The 19536-nt window shown below is 38.5% G+C and overlaps 1 protein-coding gene across 1 annotated transcript in view; it reads left to right on the forward strand.

Moving 5' to 3' along the window:
- Positions 1-18626, forward strand: part of Slc25a31 (solute carrier family 25 (mitochondrial carrier; adenine nucleotide translocator), member 31) — a 19643-nt gene extending 1017 nt beyond the window's left edge. The window contains exons 2-6 of the mRNA XM_013034871.1: positions 4662-4789; positions 11199-11316; positions 11914-12068; positions 14241-14366; positions 18426-18626. Coding sequence (XP_012890325.1) covers positions 4662-4789; positions 11199-11316; positions 11914-12068; positions 14241-14366; positions 18426-18626 — 728 coding nt within the window. The remainder of the gene's footprint in view (positions 1-4661; positions 4790-11198; positions 11317-11913; positions 12069-14240; positions 14367-18425) is intronic.
- Positions 18627-19536: the final 910 nt, after the last annotated feature.

The raw sequence follows: 19536 nt of genomic DNA on the forward strand, positions 1-19536 counted from the left end.
GGCGGCGCCCACCCGCGGGCCCTGGCCAGGCTGAGAGCTGGCGGCCTTCCCTCCGCCCAGCCAAGTGGAGCGCGCGCCACGCCACCGAGGCGTGCAAGCTAAGATTCGAATTACCAACCTCTCTTTTGGCAGCAGGCCCTTTTCTTTCTTCAATGTATTCGTCATGGATTTGTTTTTCCCGAAGACTGAAATGATTTGAAGAAGTGTGTTGTGGAACACTGCTGAAACAAACGGCTTTTTTACGCTACCTAAGGTGATAGGCTCATCAGAAATCCTAGCCACACTTAGATTTGGGTTCCACAGAGTGGGTTAAAGAAAGGCACTGGACCTATTCTATCTTTACACGAAATAGACCCGGCTCTCTATTTTACTGCTAGGTCTCAGGTCGGGTGCTCCCCATGCAGAGTCCCGGAGGCTGAGCAGGCGCCAGCCAGGCCACATGACATTAGCCTGCCTCTAAAAGAAAACTTCAAAAACAAAACCACACTTTTGTCCTTAGGGTTGTAGGAAAGCTCTGACGTATATGGACTCCAGTGATTTTTATTTGTTTTCTTGTCGGTCTTGGGGCTTGAACTCTGGGCCTGGGCGCAGTCCCTCAGCTCTTCAGCTCAAGGCCAGCGTCTGCCACTTGAGCCACAGAGCCACTTCTGGTTGTCTGAGTGGTTCATTGGAGAGAAAAGTCTCAGGACCTTCCTGCCCGGGCTGGCTTTGAACCTCGATCCTCAGATCTCAGCCTCCTGAGTAGTCAGGATGATAGGCGTGAGACACCGTGCCTGGCCTCCAGTGAATTTTTTTTTTAACAAATGCTTTCTTTTTTAAAAAATTAAATTGTAGCAAGGAATCAGACCCAGAGCCTCATGCATGCTAGACAAGCATTCTACCATTAAGCCACATTCCTAGCTTCCAGTGAAATTTTTTTTAAATAACTGTAATGGTTATCTTCCCCTTTCTTTTATTTATTTTATTTATTGTGTATTTGGTACCAAGGAATCGAACCCAGGGCCTCATGCATGCTAGGCAAGCATTCTACCACTAAGCCACATCCCTTGCCCTCCAGTGAAATTTTAAAAGCATCTAACTATATTTAAAACTTCCATCTGAGAGGGAAGCAGGAAGATTACAAGTTCATGGCCAACATGGGCTTTATAGCAAGGTCTGTTAAAAATAAGATAAAAAGAATGCTCATGTGGGAGCTAAGCTCACATCTTCTGCAATAAGTGGTTTACATCTCCCCATTCTCATTCATTTTATTAAAATTTCCCGTTCTCTCCAGGGATTGTACATAAAAGGCATATGCATCTCTCCTGAGTTGTATTTAAGACCCTGCCAGATAAATCTAGGCCTTTTTATTGTTAGCACCTCTGCTTTAAATATTTAGGCAAATATTCTTGCCACATTGTGTTGATCAGTGCTGGTTTATTTTGTATTTTAAATATTTAGAAGGTTTTTAAAAAATTAAACACTTAAGCTAAAGCATGCTCAATTATAACTTGTAACTTTAGTGTTTTGTTGTTGTTTTCTCAGCGTTTTTGCTCAAAGATAACAGTCTACCACTTGAGCCACAGTTTCACTTCCAAAGTGTTGGTAGTTAACTGGAGATGAGAGTCTCAAGAACTTTCCTGCCTAAGCTAGTTTTGAACAGAGATCCTTAGATCTCTGAGCTAAGATGACTAGTGTGAGCAACCAGCACCTACCTAGAGTTAATTTTAAATACTATCCTGATGACTACTTATTTATCCTCCAAGATGTGATGATTAGAAGCAATTTTTTTGTTGTTGTTGGTCATGGGGCTTGAACTCTGGGCTTGGGCACTATCCCTCTGCTCTTCAGCTCAAGGCTAGCACTCTACCGCTTGAGCCACAGCGCCACTTCCGGTTTTCTAGAGGTTTATTGGAGATATGAGTTTCACCGACTTTCCTGCCTGGGCTGGCTTTGAACCTCGATCCTCAGATCTCAGCCTCCTGAGTAGCTAGGATTACAAGCATGAGCTACCGGTGCCCAGCTTAGAAGCAAAATTTTAAGATGTTTTTCATTACAGACAAGTCATTTTAAAAAATCAGTGTGACATAGACTATGCTAAGGAATCAGTAACTCACAACATGGAGGATATTGCCACCTAGAAGCATTTTGGGGACTTACTTAGTACAGAGGGATATAACCCTAAACTTAAGTGATACAAAGTGTAAGGGTCAGGAATGGTACATGTCCTGTACACAGTGTTACCATCCACTGGAAAAGCATGTTTGTGGTTATCTAAGCCTAGCACCTAACTCAGATTTACTTCTGAACTATCTGGGCATACGTAACTTTATAAATTGATTACTTTCTATTGAATCCTTAATTTGTAAAAGACTGACTTGCATTTTTTTCAAACTCATACTAGAAGTATCCTATTTATATTATCACAAACTATTTGATCATTTTCCATCCAATAACAATAACCAGGATTCTAGAGAAGCTCCATATTATAATGACAACTATGAATTTCAAGAGTTACATACATAGATGTGTATTATTAATTATGGGAGTTTGTCGGTCATGGAGAATTGAGATGAGAAGACTATTGATATCAAAGGTTTCCTTCATGTTAAGATGCAGTGCCTCATGCATGTAATTTCAGCTATTTAGAAGGTGGAGATTGGGATGGTACAGGCCAGCCCAGACAAAGAAATCAGTGAAACATCATCTCAATAAAATGAGTATGATGGCACATATTTGTTGTGCCAGCTAACAGAAAGCCATAGGTAGGAGGATGATAGTCTAGGGCCAGCCTCAGGCAATAACATGAGAAACTACCTGAAAAATAACTAAAAAAAAAGAAAAAGAAGACTGGGTGTGTAGCTAAGCACCTGCTTAGCAAGCATGAGGCCATAAGTTCAAACCCCAGTAGCACCCCTGAAAAATGGTTTCTTTCAGCAAGTGTGGTGTGATCCCAACTACTCTGGAGGAGGAGTCAGGGAAACCATAAATTTCCAGCCATGCTGGAAAACCAGAGCAAAGTAAGCAGGACCCTATCTCAAAAAAAAGGAGGATGAGTGAGGAAGAATATAGCCCCCCACACACACACAAACACACACACACACACAAACAGTAAAACCCGTTGAGATTGTTTAAGAAAAGAAAATGGGGAGAGAGACTGCCTTCATGCTAGTCTGGAGGTGTGGTTCAAGTGCTAGCGTGTGAGTTGATCAAACAAGCCTCATAAGCTTAATGCCATGAATTCAAATTCCCGTGCCAGAAAAAAAATTGCAGCCGGTATGATGGCTCACGTTTATAAGCTCAACTTCTCATTTTGGTAGTGATTATAAGACCCACAATTGGAGGTTAGACAAGGGGAAGTTAGCATGGCAATATCTCAACAAATAAGCAGAGTATAGTGATACTCTTTTATAATGCTAGCTGTGTAAGGTAAGTTAGGAAGACTGTGGTCCAAGATTGACTCCAGGCAAAACATCTGGGCAATACTTTAAAAAAAAAAAAAAGTAGCACATCTGGGACCATGAAATAGTGGAGCACCTGCCTACGAAGCATAAGGCCCTCAATTCAAACTCTAGTACCTAAAAACCAAACAACTGCAAACAAAACAAGGGCTAGTACCATGACTTCCGTGATAGAGTACATATCTAGCATGAAATGAAGAAGTCCCTAAATTCAATCCCTAGCATCAACAACAAAATATTAGTCTCTCACTGAGACCTCTAGAGTTTTTCTTTTTTTTTTGGGGGGGGGGTCTGGTCGTGGGGTCTGAACTCTGGGTCTGGGCACTGTCCCTCAGCTCTTCAGCTCAAGGCTAGTGCTCTACCACTTGAGCCACAGCACCACTTCTGGCTTTTTTCTTTTTGCTTATGTGGTGCTGAGGAATCGAACCCAGGGCCTCAGGCATGCAAGGCAAGCGCTCTACCACTGAGCCACCTTCCCAGCCCTATAGAGGTTTTCTTGAATTGAAAAGGATCTCTTTTCCTAAATTCCAGCTCTCATTCAAAATGGCTTCAGAACATAAAGACAAGAGCACTTAGGGTTCTTTTATGCCTTTCTCATTCTTATGGGTATACGTACAGAACAATAAATGGATATATGTGTTCTTTCTAGCCTACTTGTAATGGCTTTATCATCATAGGAATTGTATATGAAAATTTGAAGATGAGATACACAGAGGGGGGCGGGGGAAGCAAGCACCATTCCTGGGGTTTAAACCCAGGTCCTGGGTACAGTCCCTGAGCTTCATTGCTCAAAACTTGCATTCTGTCATTTGAGCTACATCTCTACTTCAGCTTTTTGGTGATTAATTGGAGGTAAAGTCTTGTGGCTTAGAAATGTGATCCTCAGATCTCAGCCTTCTAAGTAGGAATACAGGTGTAAACTTGATGTCTGGCTGAAGATGAAGTTAAAGATTGCTAGACTTTGAGAAATGCTAATGGGCTTTGCTTTTCTACTACTAAAGATCTCTGAATTCAGCCGATAATGCTTTCCATAGGCATTTAGTTATCCAAAACCCTTTATTTGAAATTAACAAAATTGAAACAGGCTGTTTAGAGTTAGTAGTAAACTTTTCCTTATGGGAAGAGTATGCTTATAAAATGCAAAGTCAAATTTGTTAAAACCAGAAATTCTTTAATAATAATGCATTATAGGTTCATATTCGTATATGTTTACCTCTGTAGGTTTCTTCAGTTATTGGCGTGGCAATTTGGCAAATGTTATCAGGTATTTTCCAACACAAGCTCTAAATTTTGCTTTCAAGGACAAATACAAACAGCTTTTCATGTCGGGAGTTAATAAAGAAAAACAGGTATCTATATTTCAGTTTCTCTAAAATTTTGTAAGAAATCGTTGAATTTGTCTTGTGATGTTTTATTTGTGGAGGAAGTATTCTAATGGTGGTGGAAATAATAAAACTGAAGATTAACTTCACAAATCTCATTATACAGTTACGAAAATATATCAAATGAATTCTATTAGCTTTAACAAGTTTCACTGAATCTCTCACATCTTTAATAATAGAGAAATCTTTTTGTCTCAAGGCAATTTTCTAAGTATTAAATGTAATTTTCAGCTTATAATCACTGATTTTCTTAAGCATTAAAAACAAGAAGTATGTATTTCCCATCACTAAGGTAGTTTATTTCCTAAAGTACTATTTTTTTTTCTTTGTAAGTCAGTATCTGTTTAGCTGCAACTGAAATGTGTAGGAAGACTAAATCATCAACAGGAAAATGATACATTTAAGGTAGAAAATTCTGGGTTTTTTAAAAATTGAAAGTGCTTTTTATTTTTCAAGGTATATAAATTACACATTATTTGTCCTGATTCCTATTTGTTTTTATGTGTCCAATACATTGTAATTACATCATTTCCAGGGTCTTCCCCTCACCCTTACAAAATCTCTGTTCTCTCCCTCTATTAACCCTTTCTCTTCATCTTGTTGTTCCTCATCCCTACCTCAACCAGGCTATTGGAGCAGATAATTAAAAAGTAATTGCTGCTGGGCGCCAGTCTCATGCCTGTAATCCTAGCTACTCAGAGGCTGAGGATTGCAGCTCAAAGCCAGCCTGGGCAGGAAAGTCCGTGAGAACTCTTATCCCCAATAAACCACCAGAAAACTAGAAGTGGTGCTGTATCTCAAGTGGTAGAGTGCTAGCCTTGAGCTGAAGAGCTCAGGGAAATGCCCAGGCCCAGAGTTCAAGACCCACCCACCACCAAAAAAAAAAAAAAGCAACTGAGCACCAGTGGCTCACGCGTGTAATCCTAGCTACTCCGGAGGCTGAGATCTGAGGATCCCAGTTCAAAGCCAGCCCGGGCAGGAAAGTCTAAGAGACTCTTTTATCTCCAATTAATAACCAGGAAAAAAACAGAAGTTGTGTTGTGACTCGAGTGGCAGAGCGCTTACCTTGCTCTGAAGCTCAGGCTCAGAGTTCAAGCCCCACAACCAACAACAACAAAAAAAAAAAAAAAAAAAACAACTGCTGACTGTGGTGCTGGTGGCTCATGTTGTAATCCTAGCTACTCAGAAGACTGAGATCTGAGGATTGCAGTTTGAGGTCAGCACAGGCAGAAAAATCTGTGAGACTCTTATCTCCAATTAACCAGCAAAAAGCTAGACCTAGAGGCATGGCTCGAATAGTAGAGCACCAAACACAAGCAAAAAAAAAAAATAAGCAACACCCAGGCCCAGAGTTCAAGCCCCAGGACCAACCAATACAACAAGAACCCCCAACAATTTCAGCAATTTAAAAAAAACCAAGCAAGAGTACAAGGTCCTGAGTTCAAATCCAGTATCAGAACACACACAAAAAGAAATAAAAACTGTGGAGCATTTCTTTGTGTCCTTTAATTTCCTTTTTATACTCATTTCCTTTTTTCATGCATTTATTTCACTTAAAATATTTGTTGTTATTGTTGTTGTCAGTTGTGGGCCTGAACTCTGGGCCTAGCCATTGTCCCTCAGCTCTTCAGCTCAAGGCTAGTGCTCTACCACTGAGCCATCTTCCCAGCTCCATCACTTAAAAGTTTTTACTGAATGCTTTTCACTGCCTTTTATCTTGTAGAGGGCCCAGAGGTAACTGAGGAAATTTTTAGACTTAGAATTAGATTTGGATTTGGGTTCTGGCATTGTTCATTTAGTTGTGTTTGTTTTTGAGAGTCACTTTTCTAATTCCTAGTTTCCTCATCTGATAATTAGATATAATAACATCAACTTCATAATTTCATTGTGAAGTTTAGATGAGATTGTATTTGATGTGCTTAGCATAATGTTTGCCTTATAAAAATAGGTATTAAAGATTCTCATCTTTTTAAGCTGACAACTCTAATAATTGGAAGTTTGGGCTCAGACTTTTCTGTGTCAAGGGTACCTAAAACTACCCTGTGGTTTAATGATTCATTAGAGTGATCCATAAACCTCAGAAAAAATGGCATGAACTTTGAATGTGAAGCTCCCCTCCTCCACCTACACATAGGCTCAAGTATTGAAGTGTTGGTTTCCAGCTTGTGTATTGATAGAAGAATGAATCCATTGGTGAAGGTTCATACTAAATGGGCTGTAAGGAGGCAGGACCTGAATGTATGTCTGTGAAGTGCATATTTTGTCCATGGCTCTTTCCTGTTATTCTCTGTGGCTCCCATGCTGCTGTGATCTTCTGCCTCACCATGGCCCTGGAAACAGCCTAGCCAAAGGACCCTAAATGGAAACCTCTGAAACCATGAGGCAAAATAAATCTGCCCTCTTTTTGCCTATGTTGGGTATTTTGTCACAGCACTGGAAAGTGACTAAAGCTATTTTGAGGTTTTGTTTGTTGGTTTGCTTTCTTTTTTTTTTTTTTACAGTGCTAAGGATTAAACTGAGAATGCTACACAAGTACTCTACCATTAAGTTATATCCTCAGCCATATTATGGTTTATTACAACAAAAAGATTCCAGTTACAAGCAGTAAAAGGGGAAATAGCACATAGCAAAGAGTCTAGGAGAATCCAGATACAAGCTTCTAGTTCTCTTTCCTAGTAGAGTTTCATACTTCTCCCAACAACTCATGACAAAACATGAGATGTGTTCCCAACCCAGGGAGCTTCCTGAAACCTTTGTTCCTATTCAGTCAGTTGCATAAGTGTAGAATGTAATTGACCATAGCTACTCAGTATCTAGTCCCCTTTACAGGTCAGACTTACAGCCTACCTAAAACCCAGGCACACCATAAATCACAAATGTTAACACAAATATTCCAGTAATTCATTGACCTCATTCCATTGTAGACCTTGAAATGGCTTGATAAATGTGCTCTATCCCACTTTGATGGCAATCTGACACCAGGACTACCCACCAAGGGACTTCCCAGAAAACATAACTTTCTGTGACCCCAGAGATAGGCCTGATGATGTTGGTCTGAGCTGTAGATCCTGAAACAACACTATGATAGGATGGATTCTAGCCTCCCCTGCCCAGCTGTGGACTATGAACATTCAGCCTGTCTAAAGACCCACCTAGTGATCCACCAGGAACCAGATGGAAGAAGCCACTTCTGTCAGCACTTGTAGTATAAGTACCACCATTTTAAAACCATAAAGCAGGGCTGGGAAGGTGGCTCAGTGGTAGAGCACTTGCCTTGCATGCATGAGGCCCTGAGTTCAATTCCTCAGCACCACATAAGCAAAAAGGAAAAAGCCGGAAGTGGCGCTGTGGCTCAAGTGGTAGCACGCTAGCCTTGAGCTGAAGAGCTGAGGGACAGCACCCAGGCCCAGAGTTCAGGCCCCACTACCAGACCAGAAAAACAAAAAAACCATAAAGCAGTTTCTCATCATAGCAGAAGCTCTTGGATTAAGGTTTTGAAGACAGTCTAGTCCACTCAAGGACTAGATAGGATCCCCACCTGCTAGAGATCCTGTAAGAGGCATACCAACTGCAGTCTCCACTGAGGACACAGAAGCAGATGTTATTTGGATCTAATGCCACAATACTGGAGACAGTACCATCTGAAACTAGTATTGATGAAACTAATCAGTAAAGACTTAAAGGTTCACACAAAACAATGAAAGGCAATATGGAAAATAAAAATTAGACAAACAACACCACCAGAGGAAACATAAAGCTCTAATAACTTGCCCTAAAGAAATAGAGATATTAAACATGTAAAAATAATTTTAAAAATCTTAAAGAAACTTAATAAAATGCAAGGAAACAGGAAGCCAAAGTAAGAAAATAATGCACGAAGTGGAAACTTACTGAAGTAGAAACCAAAAAAGGACCCAAAGTCAGGTGCTAGTGGCTCACATCTATAACCCTAGCTACTCAGGAGGCTGAGATGTGAGGATCATTGTTCAAAGCCAGCTCTAGCAGGAAAGTCTGTGATACTCTTCTCTCCAATAAAAAAGCTAGAACTGGCATTGTGGCTCAAGTGGTAGAGTGTTAGACTAGCACAGAGAGGCTCAGGGACAGAGCCCAGGCCCTTAGTTCCAGCCCCACAACCAGCCAAAAAAAGGACAAATAGAAATCAAGTAACTAAAGAGAATGGTGACAGAAATGAAAAACTAAATAGCTTCAACAATTGATTGATCCTGCAGAAGAAAGAATGACTGAGTCAGCTGAGATTGGTCAATTAGAAAAAATAAAAATTGAGTGAGTAAAGCATGAAGACTTATAAGACACCACCAGACATTCACACGTATGAACTGCTGGAGTATAAAGAGGAGGAAAAGCCAGGCGCCGGTGGCTCACGCCTGTAATCCTAGCTACTCAGGAGGCTGAGATCTGAGGATCGCGGTTCAAAGCCAGCCCGGGCAGGAAAGACCGTGAGACTCCTATCTCCAATAAACCACTAGAAAACCAGAAGTGGCGCTGTAGCTCAACTGGTAGAGCGCTTGCCTTGAGCTGAAGAGCTGAGGGACAGTGCCCAAGCCCAGAGTTCAAGGCCCATGACCGACAAAAAAAAATAAAAATAAAGAGGAGGAAAATAGAGCTTTTTAAAGAAAATGATCTTGGATCATCAGATTAGAGCTAATCATCAGATTAGAAAGCTTTGAAGACTCCAAGAACAATTTAAAAAGTAATACTCAGAGCCACATTATACTTAAATTGTCAGAAGTCAAACCCAAACAATCTTGAAAGCATCCAGAAAGAAAAAATTATGTATAAGAGCCCTTATAAACCTATGAATGGGGTAGGGGTATGACTTAAGTTTGCCTTACAAACATGAGGCCCTAAGTTTAGACCCTAGCACTAACCAAATTAAAAAAAAAAAAAGCCATATGGATGGACTTCTCAATAGAAACCTTGTAAGCTGAGAGGGAATGGGATGCATATTCAAAATACTAAAAGAAAAAAAATCATTCATACTATATCTGTTAAAAGTCCTATAATGATAGGTGCACATGCACAAACACACACACACACACACAACTGGCACTGGTGGCTTATGCTTGTAATCCTAGCTACTGAAGAGGCTGAGATCTGAGGATTGCTATTTTGCTATTTGAAGCCAACTCTGAGGGGGGAGGGGAAGTCCTTAGGTTCTTACCTGCAATTAACTGCAAAAATCTAGAAGTGAAACTATGGCTCAAATAGTAGAACACAAATTTGAGGGGGAAAAAATCTGAGGAACAGTGACCAGCCCCAGAGTTCAAGCCCTAGTACTGGCACGAGGAGGGGGGAAAAAGTCTCCCTAGAGAATTCTTTACCACCCTTGAAAGAAATGCAAAAGGGGATTCCTTGAGTTGAAATTAAAGGACACTAACATCACAAAACATACTAAGGTATAAATATCACTGGAAAAGGAACATACAAATTGAGAATATTCTAATAATGTAAAGGTCATACATACATCATTTTTTTCACAGTTGCCAGACAAGCAAGCTCTACCACTTGTGCATGCCTCTGGCAATTACAGGTTTATTTTATTTTTGTTCTCACTTTTACCTGGACAGCCTCCAATTACAATCCTCCTCCCTTGCCTCTACATTAGCTGAGGTTAAGTATCCCCCACTGGGCTTGTATGTCATTTTTAATTCTATTGTGTCAGCATCTAAACTACATCTCACTTGAGGGGATGGAGCATTTGGGCTAGGTGGAGGAAATAAGAGTAATAGGATGGTGACACTAATCAAAAGGCATCGTATGCATAAATTGGCATGTTGAATCGAAACCTCTTTGTACTACTATTGAAAGATAATGATAAAAATAAGCAGGAAACAAAGGCTAGGGATTAGGGGTATATCTCAATGTTAACAGAAATTGACTAACATGTGAGGTCTTGTTTTCCATTCCCAACATTACAAAAAAAAAGATTACATGGGTCTGAGAATATGCAGGAAAATACTTTGGTAATATGGTATGCATTATCAGACGTTTGTTTTATAAAAGCAGCTTGTGACCAGACTCTGCTGGCTCACTCCTGTAATACAAGCTTCTCAGGAGGCTGAAATTTCAGGATCAAGGTTCAAAGCTAGTTTGGACAAGAAAGTCCATGAGGCTCTTAACTCCAGTTAACAAAAAAATGCAAAAAGTAGATCTGTGGCTCAAGTTATAGTGCTAGACTTAAGCAAAAATGCTCATGGATAGTTCCCAGTTCCTGAATTCAAGCACCAAGATTGGCATACACACAAAAAATAAGTGCCTTGTAAATCTAGTTTTATTTTATGTTTTATAAGAGTTTATGGATATTTTAAGTTTATTCCATAGTTTAATAAGTCTTTTCTTAATTAATACGTTTCAGTTCTGGAGGTGGTTTTTGGCAAATCTGGCTTCTGGTGGAGCTGCTGGGGCAACATCCTTATGTGTAGTATATCCACTGGATTTTGCCCGAACCCGTTTAGGTGTTGATATTGGAAAAGGTATGATATTTTTATAAGTATTCTTTCTTTTTTGTGTTATGTATTATAGAAGTAGGCTGTTTCATCATTATTGCCAGATATATTCTAAAAAATTTATTCCCAACAAGTTTAGAGTTATAGGGACTAAAGTATGCTACTTTTTTATGTCTTATAGAGAGAGGGATTAGACCACTGCATTGAAAGCCTGACACAAAGCCTGCATATAACTTGGTTTCATCTTTTTTCTCTAAGATCTCTCCATATACCTTATTCTTGTCTACATTATGGTTACACTTAAGTGAAATGTACAGGTTTCCCTTATCCTTTTCCCAGTTTTTTTTTTGTAGTAACTTCTGGCAATTTTAGTGAAGTGTTTCAATTCAGATTGCTTGAATTAGATTGCTTTTACGATAAATTAGTAATTTCAGTTTATTTCTTGTAAAATTCTACTAGAAATCTTGATTATACTAAAAAATGCAAGAGTCTTGTTTGTGTCTTCATGTTAGATTTCAAGTTGGCAGTTTCAGTATTTAAATCTTTAAAGTGTTTGATTTACTTTGATTAAAATGTATATTTAATATATAATGTTACTAATAGTTTTTAATGGTTTTGTTTTAGGTCCTGAAGAGAGACAGTTCAAGGGTTTAGGTGACTGTATTATGAAAATAGCAAAATCAGATGGAATTATTGGCTTATACCAAGGATTTGGTGTTTCGGTTCAGGGCATTATTGTGTACCGAGCCTCTTACTTTGGAGCTTATGACACAGTTAAGGTAACTTGAGAACTTTAACTTCTGTATATTAGATGATTTCCTTTTATTGATTGTTCTAATTAGTAATATATTCAGCATATATGATTTCTTCCTTTTTTTTTTTTTTGCTGGTCCTGGGACTTGAACTAGGGGCCTACACTCTATCCCTGAGTTTCTTTTGCTAAAGGCTGGCACTCTACCACTTGAGCCATAGTGCCACTTCTGGCTTTTTCTGAGTAGTTTTTTGGAAATAATAGTTTCATGGACTTTCCTGCCCAGGCTGGCTTCGAACCGTGACCCTCAGATGTCAGCTTCCTGAGTAGGTAGGATTACTTACAGGGGTGAGCCACTGGCACCCCCCTTTATGATCCTTTTTTTTTTTTTTTGTAGGCTGTGGGGTTTAAACTCAGGGCCTGGGCACTATCCCTGAGCCTCTCTATGCTCAAGGCTAATGCTCTATCACTTGAGCCACAGTGCCATTTCTGGCTTTTTCTGAGTAGTTCACTGGAGAGAAGAATCTCACAGACTTTCCTGCCCAGGCTGGCTTTGTCCCTCAATCCACAGATCTCATCCTCCTGAGTAGCTAGGGTTACAGGTGTGAGCCACTGGCACCTGGTCTTTATGATCCTTTCATATACATTTTTAGGTGATAAAATCAAAGAGAAGAAATTCTATTTACCCATGCATAATTGCCATAACCTGATTAAATGTAAATATAGTGTGGATCTGACTTTGTGTATAAAGTATGTATCAAAATATATTGATACATTCTTTATACATATAAAGTATATGTAAAATATATATATCTTCTGTGATATTTTCACTGTATGTACATCATGTTGCAAGTGGAAATTATACCTAATTAGGCTTATAACCTAATCAAAATCTTTCACCTAAAGACATCTAATGCTTTCCTTATTTTACTTTAACTTTATTACATAGAAAGTTTATTACATTTTTTACATAGAAATACTCAATTTACTATTATTGTGGGAAATTTGAAAATTTTAATTAAGTGAATGTTACTATGGCTTAGTTATCTGCTGGATACTGTTTCTGTGTTTTATTCTCTGGGTTTCTTAAATTTTGCCTCTATTTCAGATTTTAATAGCACTTCCTTTAAGAAAAAGAAAAATCAAGATAATGGCTACTGTGTTTAAACTATTACTTAGTTTTAGAAATCTTATACCCTTTATGTTCTGGAATGGCTTAAGAATTCTATTTGGAGGATAAGTAGCTTAGGAATGGTTAAGTAATTTATTTAATAAACAACAAGCAATAACCTTTTACTCTAAGTCACTACAGCAAAATACTTCCAAAGAGAAATAATGAAATTGTTATCAGCGTTATTTAATAAAGGCAATTAAACTTAAGGAAATTTTTGTAATAATATATATCTGCCCTTCCTAAGTATAGATGTAATTGAATCTCATTTTTACTGTTGTCTAGAAAGATTAGTTTTAGTTTTTAGACAAATATGTTAATAGAAAAAAAGTATCACAGATTTTTTTTTTTTTGTCGGTTGTGGGGCTTGAACTCTGGGCCTGAGCGCTGTCCCTTAGCTCTATCAGCTCAAGGCTAGTGCTATAGCACTTGAGCCACAACACCACTTCCGGTTTTCTGGCAGTTTATTGGGATAAGAGTTTCACAGACTTTCCTGCCGGGGCTGGCTTTAATCTGCAATCCTCAGATCTCAGCCTCCTGAGTAGATAGGATTACAGGTCTGAGCCACTGGCACCGGCTTCACAGAAAATTTTATGTGTACTCCATCTCTGCTTTTCCCTGTTATCTCCAGTAGTAGTTGTGAAATGTGTGTTTCTTCACTAGCTTAGAGCTTTAAAGCTGATTACCAGATACCAACTACTGATGAAAAGAGCTATCATTCTTTCTCTTTTATTTTTTTTCAACTCCATAAGGAAGAGACATGGAAGATTTGGTTTGATTACTGGCTGCTACCTTCCCAGTTTTAGGTGCCATTAGTAACAAATCCCTTTTAATAGCAAGTATGCTCTTTTTTCTAAATATAACTTTGAAGTTTAGTCATATAAGTCATTCTTCTTTGTTATTAAATCCAACTAGTTTTATTGCATTTTACATATAATTATACCTCTTATACATTTATAAGAATTCTTTTGACTTAAGAAGTTAAGATATTTTAGAAAATTGGTTACTTGATACATTTTTCTTTCCTAGGGCTTGTTACCAAAACCAAAGGAAACCCCATTTCTTGTCTCCTTTATCATTGCTCAAATTGTGACTACATGTTCTGGAATACTCTCTTATCCCTTTGACACAGTTAGAAGACGTATGATGATGCAGGTATTTCATATTTAATTTGCAAACTTAATTGAATGCTGTACTATTTCTGATATGCATGTGTAATGTATTGAAATTTCAGAGAGATTTTCACTGAAAGAGAGCTTTATTTTACTTAGCTAAAATAAATATGTGCTATTAAATTTTTGTATACGTGTTATATTCTTTTTCATCCTAAAATGGCATCAGCCAGCTGAGCTACTTCTCTGGCATCAGAACAGAAATGCCTTCTACTCTGAAAGCATATAATGCTTGGAGGGTAGAGGTGGATGAAAGAGATTGGATGAGTATGTATGTCTTAAACTGGAATATTAAGTAGAATAAGTCCATTATCAAGCCATTGGCATAATTATTAGTTATAGTTTATTTTGATAAAAGCAAACAATTTTTAACTCCAAGGATGAAAGTTTATAATAGTTTGTGTTCTAAATATAAATCCCTAAACCAAAATTTTAAAGATTTCAACTATAACCCCTACTTGTTAATTCCTCAGAAAATATCAGAATACTTAATGTGCTACATTCTGATGACACTAATAAGATAGAACCTGCACCCAAATCATAGTCTAGTATTGAAGACATGCAATTAATAGAAATGTGTCAGTTCCAGGAATGCATAGAAGAGGGATGCCCACAGACTTTAGGTCGTCCAATGTGACCTTCTAGAAAATCGCAGTAAATAAGCTATCTTTAGACAGGAAGAGAACATTCTAAGCATAGCAGTGTGCAAAAGTACAGTTTGAGAAGTTCACTATAGTCATTCACATGTTTTACAAGGGCATATGAAAATAATCACACCAGAAAGCTAAAATAGAAATGTAGTGCCTATGATGTGTCATATACTGTGCTCAAAACTATTCAGTGAGATTAGGTTACTATCATTGTTTTTACTTTTTGCTGCTGTTGGTGGTGGTGGTCATGGGGCTTAAAGTCAGGGCTTAGGCATGTTTTTGCTCAAGGTTAGCGCCCTACCACTTTGAGACACAACTCCACATTCAGATTTTAGGTGATTAATGAGAGTTAAGGGTCTCATGGACTTTTCTGCTTGGGCTGACTTCGAGCCATGATCCTCAATCTCAGCCTTCTGGCTTTATCTCTGTAAACATCCTGGAAGAATCAAGGAGGGCAAATAGAAGTGTAACACCTCTTACTTGACTTGTGGATTACTACCTTCAGTGCTTGGTTCCTTTTACATATTCCTATAATTAGTTCTAGTTTAATACATATACACTTTTAAAAATAATTTAATTGATATATATATTTATGGGTCACAGTTTGATGTTTCATAGCATATATACATGTACTCAATCTGAATAATAGCATATTAGTCACTTCAAACATTAGAACGTCAAGCATGATGCCAGTGATTCACACTTGTAATCCTAGCTACTCAAGTGGCTGTGAACTCAGGATTGCAGTTCAGATCAGCCCAGGCAGAACTAGCAAAAAGTCAGAAGTGGAGCTGTAGCTTACATGTTAGCATGCCAGCCTTGAGTGGAAAAGCTGAGGGAGAGTTCACTGGTCCTTGAGTTAAAACCCCAGTGCTGGCACCAAAAAATAAAAAATTAAAAAAAATTAGAATATCTTTATAGTGGAAATATTTAAAATCCTAAGTTTCATGATTTTTTTTTTTGCCAGTCCTGGGGCTTGAACTCAGGGCCTGGCACTGTCCCTGAACTTCTTTTGCTCAAGGCTTATGCTCTTAAGGCACAGCGCCACTTCTGGCTTTTTCTGTGTATGTGGTACCGAGGAATTGAACTCAGGGCTTTATTCATGCAATGCAAGCACTTTACCACTAAGCTACCTGCCAGCCCATCATGAGTTTTTGACAGCTGTACTTGACTAAGAAAATAATCATTGTTTTGGGAAGTATTTAAAGATGGAATGTGATATAAACAACTGCTTTCCACCTGATAACACAAAAAATTGGAGATTCAGGCCAGGTGCCAGTGGCTCACGCCTGTAATCCTAGCTACTCAGGAGACTGAGACCTGAGGATCGAGGTTCAAACCAGCCCAGGCAGGAAAGACTGTGAGACTCCTACCTCTAATAAACCACCAGAAAACTGGAAGTAGTGCTGTAGCTCAAGTGGTAGAGCGCCAGCTTTGAGCTGAAGAGGTGAGGGACAGCGCCCAAGCCCAGAGTTCAAGCTCTATGACTGACCAAAAAAAAAAAAAATTGGAGATTCAAATTAATGTGTTAGAGATGCTAGAATAAGTACAGGTCTCACAGCTCTAAAGGCTTTAAATCTAAGACAAGGGTATTAGTTTCTTCTGAGGGCCTCACCTCAGTTTGTAGATGGCCATCTTCTTCCTGATGCTTTTCATGGTCCTTCCCTGTTGCTCCATATTAGGGTCCATTCTAGTGATCTTATTTAACATTAATTATCCTTAAAGACTGTCCAAATACAGTCCTACTCTGAGGTACTTAAGGGCTTAGTTTCCAACCTATAAATTTGGAGGAGACATACTCATTCAATAATTAGACTGTTTCATTTTTATATTTTATTTTTATATGCTACAACTTTGTTATTCTTACTAGAAGTGCTAATTTATATATATATATATATATATACACACACACTTTGAGGATTATTTACATGCATAAATGTCTAATTGGCAAATAGTGATTATCTCTTTTCAGTTGTTACACCTTTAATATTTTCTGCACTCATTGAGACCTCTAATTCAGTTTTATAACAAAGAAATAGAAACTGATGATCTTTTTGTCCCTGCTTTTACAGGGGATACCTTCAATGTTTTATGTTAGCTGGCAGGGAGGGGAGAGGGGAGTTGTAATCATTATCATGTTATAGCAGTTCTTTTCTATTTGTGGTTTACAGCTTTTCCTGTTCTGGGACTTGATCTCAGTGCCTCACCTGTGCCTTGGCTTTATTGCTCATGGCTGGCCTTCTACCACTTGACCCACACCTCCATTCTGGCATTTTGCTGGTTTTTTGGAGTCTCTAACTTTCCTGCTCAGACTTTGAATCATGATCCTCTGATCTCAGCCTCCTAAGTAGATAAGATTTTAGGTGTGAGGGTTTCAATTTTTATTTTATTTTGGTCATGGGGCTTGAAGTCAGGGTTTGGGTGCTGTCCCTGAGCTCTTTGGCTCTAGGCTAGAACCTACCACTTTGAGCCACAGCATCACTTAATGGTTTTCTGGTGGAGCTAAGAGTCTAACGAACTTTCCTATCAGGCTGGCCTTGAACTGTGAGCCTCAAATCTCAGCATCCTGAGTTGCTAGAATTACAGGTGTAAGCCACCAGCACCCAGCATTTTTTAACTTTTGATATACTTATTTTGTTTATTCTCTATTTTCTTTATTGTTAGTGGTTATTTGGTTGTTTATTAGTCATATATATATATATATTTTGGGGGGGTCCAGTTGTGGGGCCTGAACTCTGGGCCTGGGCACTGTCCCTCAGCTCTTCAGCTCAAGGCTAGTGCTCTACCACTTGAGCCACAGCGCCACTTCTGGCTTTTTTCTTTTTGCTTATGTGGTGCTGAGGAATCGAACCCAGGGCCTCATGCATGCAAGGCAAGTGTTCTACCACTGAGCCACCTTCCCAGCCTCTAGTCTTATATTTTTTAAAAATGTTTATGTAGGCCCTTATTTTCTTTTCTAATACTAATTAATTTCCTTATAAATTACTATTCATTACTATTCATCTTACAGATATAGATAAGAAATTGTGTTTTCTTTGTTTTTATGGTACTTAATTTGGAACCCTTTGTGCTTTCTAGGCAGGTATTCTACCATTAGAGCCATGCCTCTAAGCCCAGTTTTCAGAAATTTCTGAAAAGTGTCTTTCTAATATCAAAATGTTATTTCTCTATGTTTTTTGCTCTTAAATTTTCGCTTAACTGTGGTGTGATAAAAAGATGAATCATAGTCTGTGAAAAGCCATCCTTTGCGATTCAGTAAGCTTTCAATGTCTGAAAGTAAAGTAAGATACGCTCACTAACTCAACGTAGTGTTACTTTTATCTATCCTTAGTGCTGCTAGAAAGCAACCTTAAAAGATAACAATACAAAAGTTTCTGTCTTTCTTTATACAGAGTGGTGAGTCTCAGCGGCAATATAAAGGAACCTTAGACTGCTTTATGAAAATATACCAACATGAGGGAATTGGTGCATTTTTTCGTGGTGCCTTCTCCAACATCCTTCGTGGTACAGGGGGTGCTTTGGTGTTAGTGTTATATGACAAATTTAAAGAATTTCTTAATATTGATATTGGAGGTAGTTCATCAGGAGTTTGAAAAATGCATGCATTTAAGTTATTAGGCATACAAACCACAGCTATGTGATAGTGTATTTTGATAGTGTATTATTACTGTCAGTATTTCTTACAGTGCTAATTGTTTAATAAAGCATAAGCTTTTCAAGGATTTAAATATTAAAAATCAGATAAATGTGAATTTCCCTTCTATTTGCACTCAAACATTTCAGTGAGAAATTTTACTTTTATGTTGTATATGTTGTTTCTGTTAATTTAAAATTCTTTTCTTACATGTATGATAAAAATTAAATTATATAATGCTGAAATCTAAGAAACTCTTTTTAAGTAGTTATTCATTTAATGTTTTCCTTTTTTTTTTTTTGGGTCCAGTTGTGGGGCCTGAACTCTGGGCCTGGGTGCTGTCCCTCAGCTCTTCAGCTCAAGGCTAGCGTTCTACCACTTGAGCCACAGCGCCACTTCCGGCTTTTTCTTTTTGCTTTTGTGGTGCTGAGGAATCGAACCCAGGGCCTCAGGTATGCAAGGCAAGTGCTCTACCACTGAGCCACCTTCCCAGCCCTGTTTTCCCATTTTTAAAAAATCATATTGCCTATCAATTATTTCTTAAAGGTTATCAAAAGTTACCATCATAATAACTTAGACATAAGCTTGCTTCTACATCTCTACTAATATAGTACTTATAGTACGGTAAAGCTTCTGAAAGGCACAGATTATAGATCTGATCATTAAAAAATAATGACTTGGGGGGAAAGGTGGCTCAGTGGTAGAGTGGTTTCCTTTGTATGCATGAGGCCCTAGGTTCGATTCCTTAGCACCACATAAGCAGCAGAAAAAAAAAAAGCCAGAAGTGGCACTGTGGCTCAAGTGGTAGAGTGCTAGCCTTGAGCTGAAGAGCTGAGGGACAGCACCCAGGCCCAGAGTTCAGGCCCCAC

Source organism: Dipodomys ordii, unplaced genomic scaffold (genome assembly GCF_000151885.1).
Source record: "Dipodomys ordii isolate 6190 unplaced genomic scaffold, Dord_2.0 Scaffold198, whole genome shotgun sequence".
Lineage (NCBI taxonomy): Eukaryota > Metazoa > Chordata > Mammalia > Rodentia > Heteromyidae > Dipodomys > Dipodomys ordii.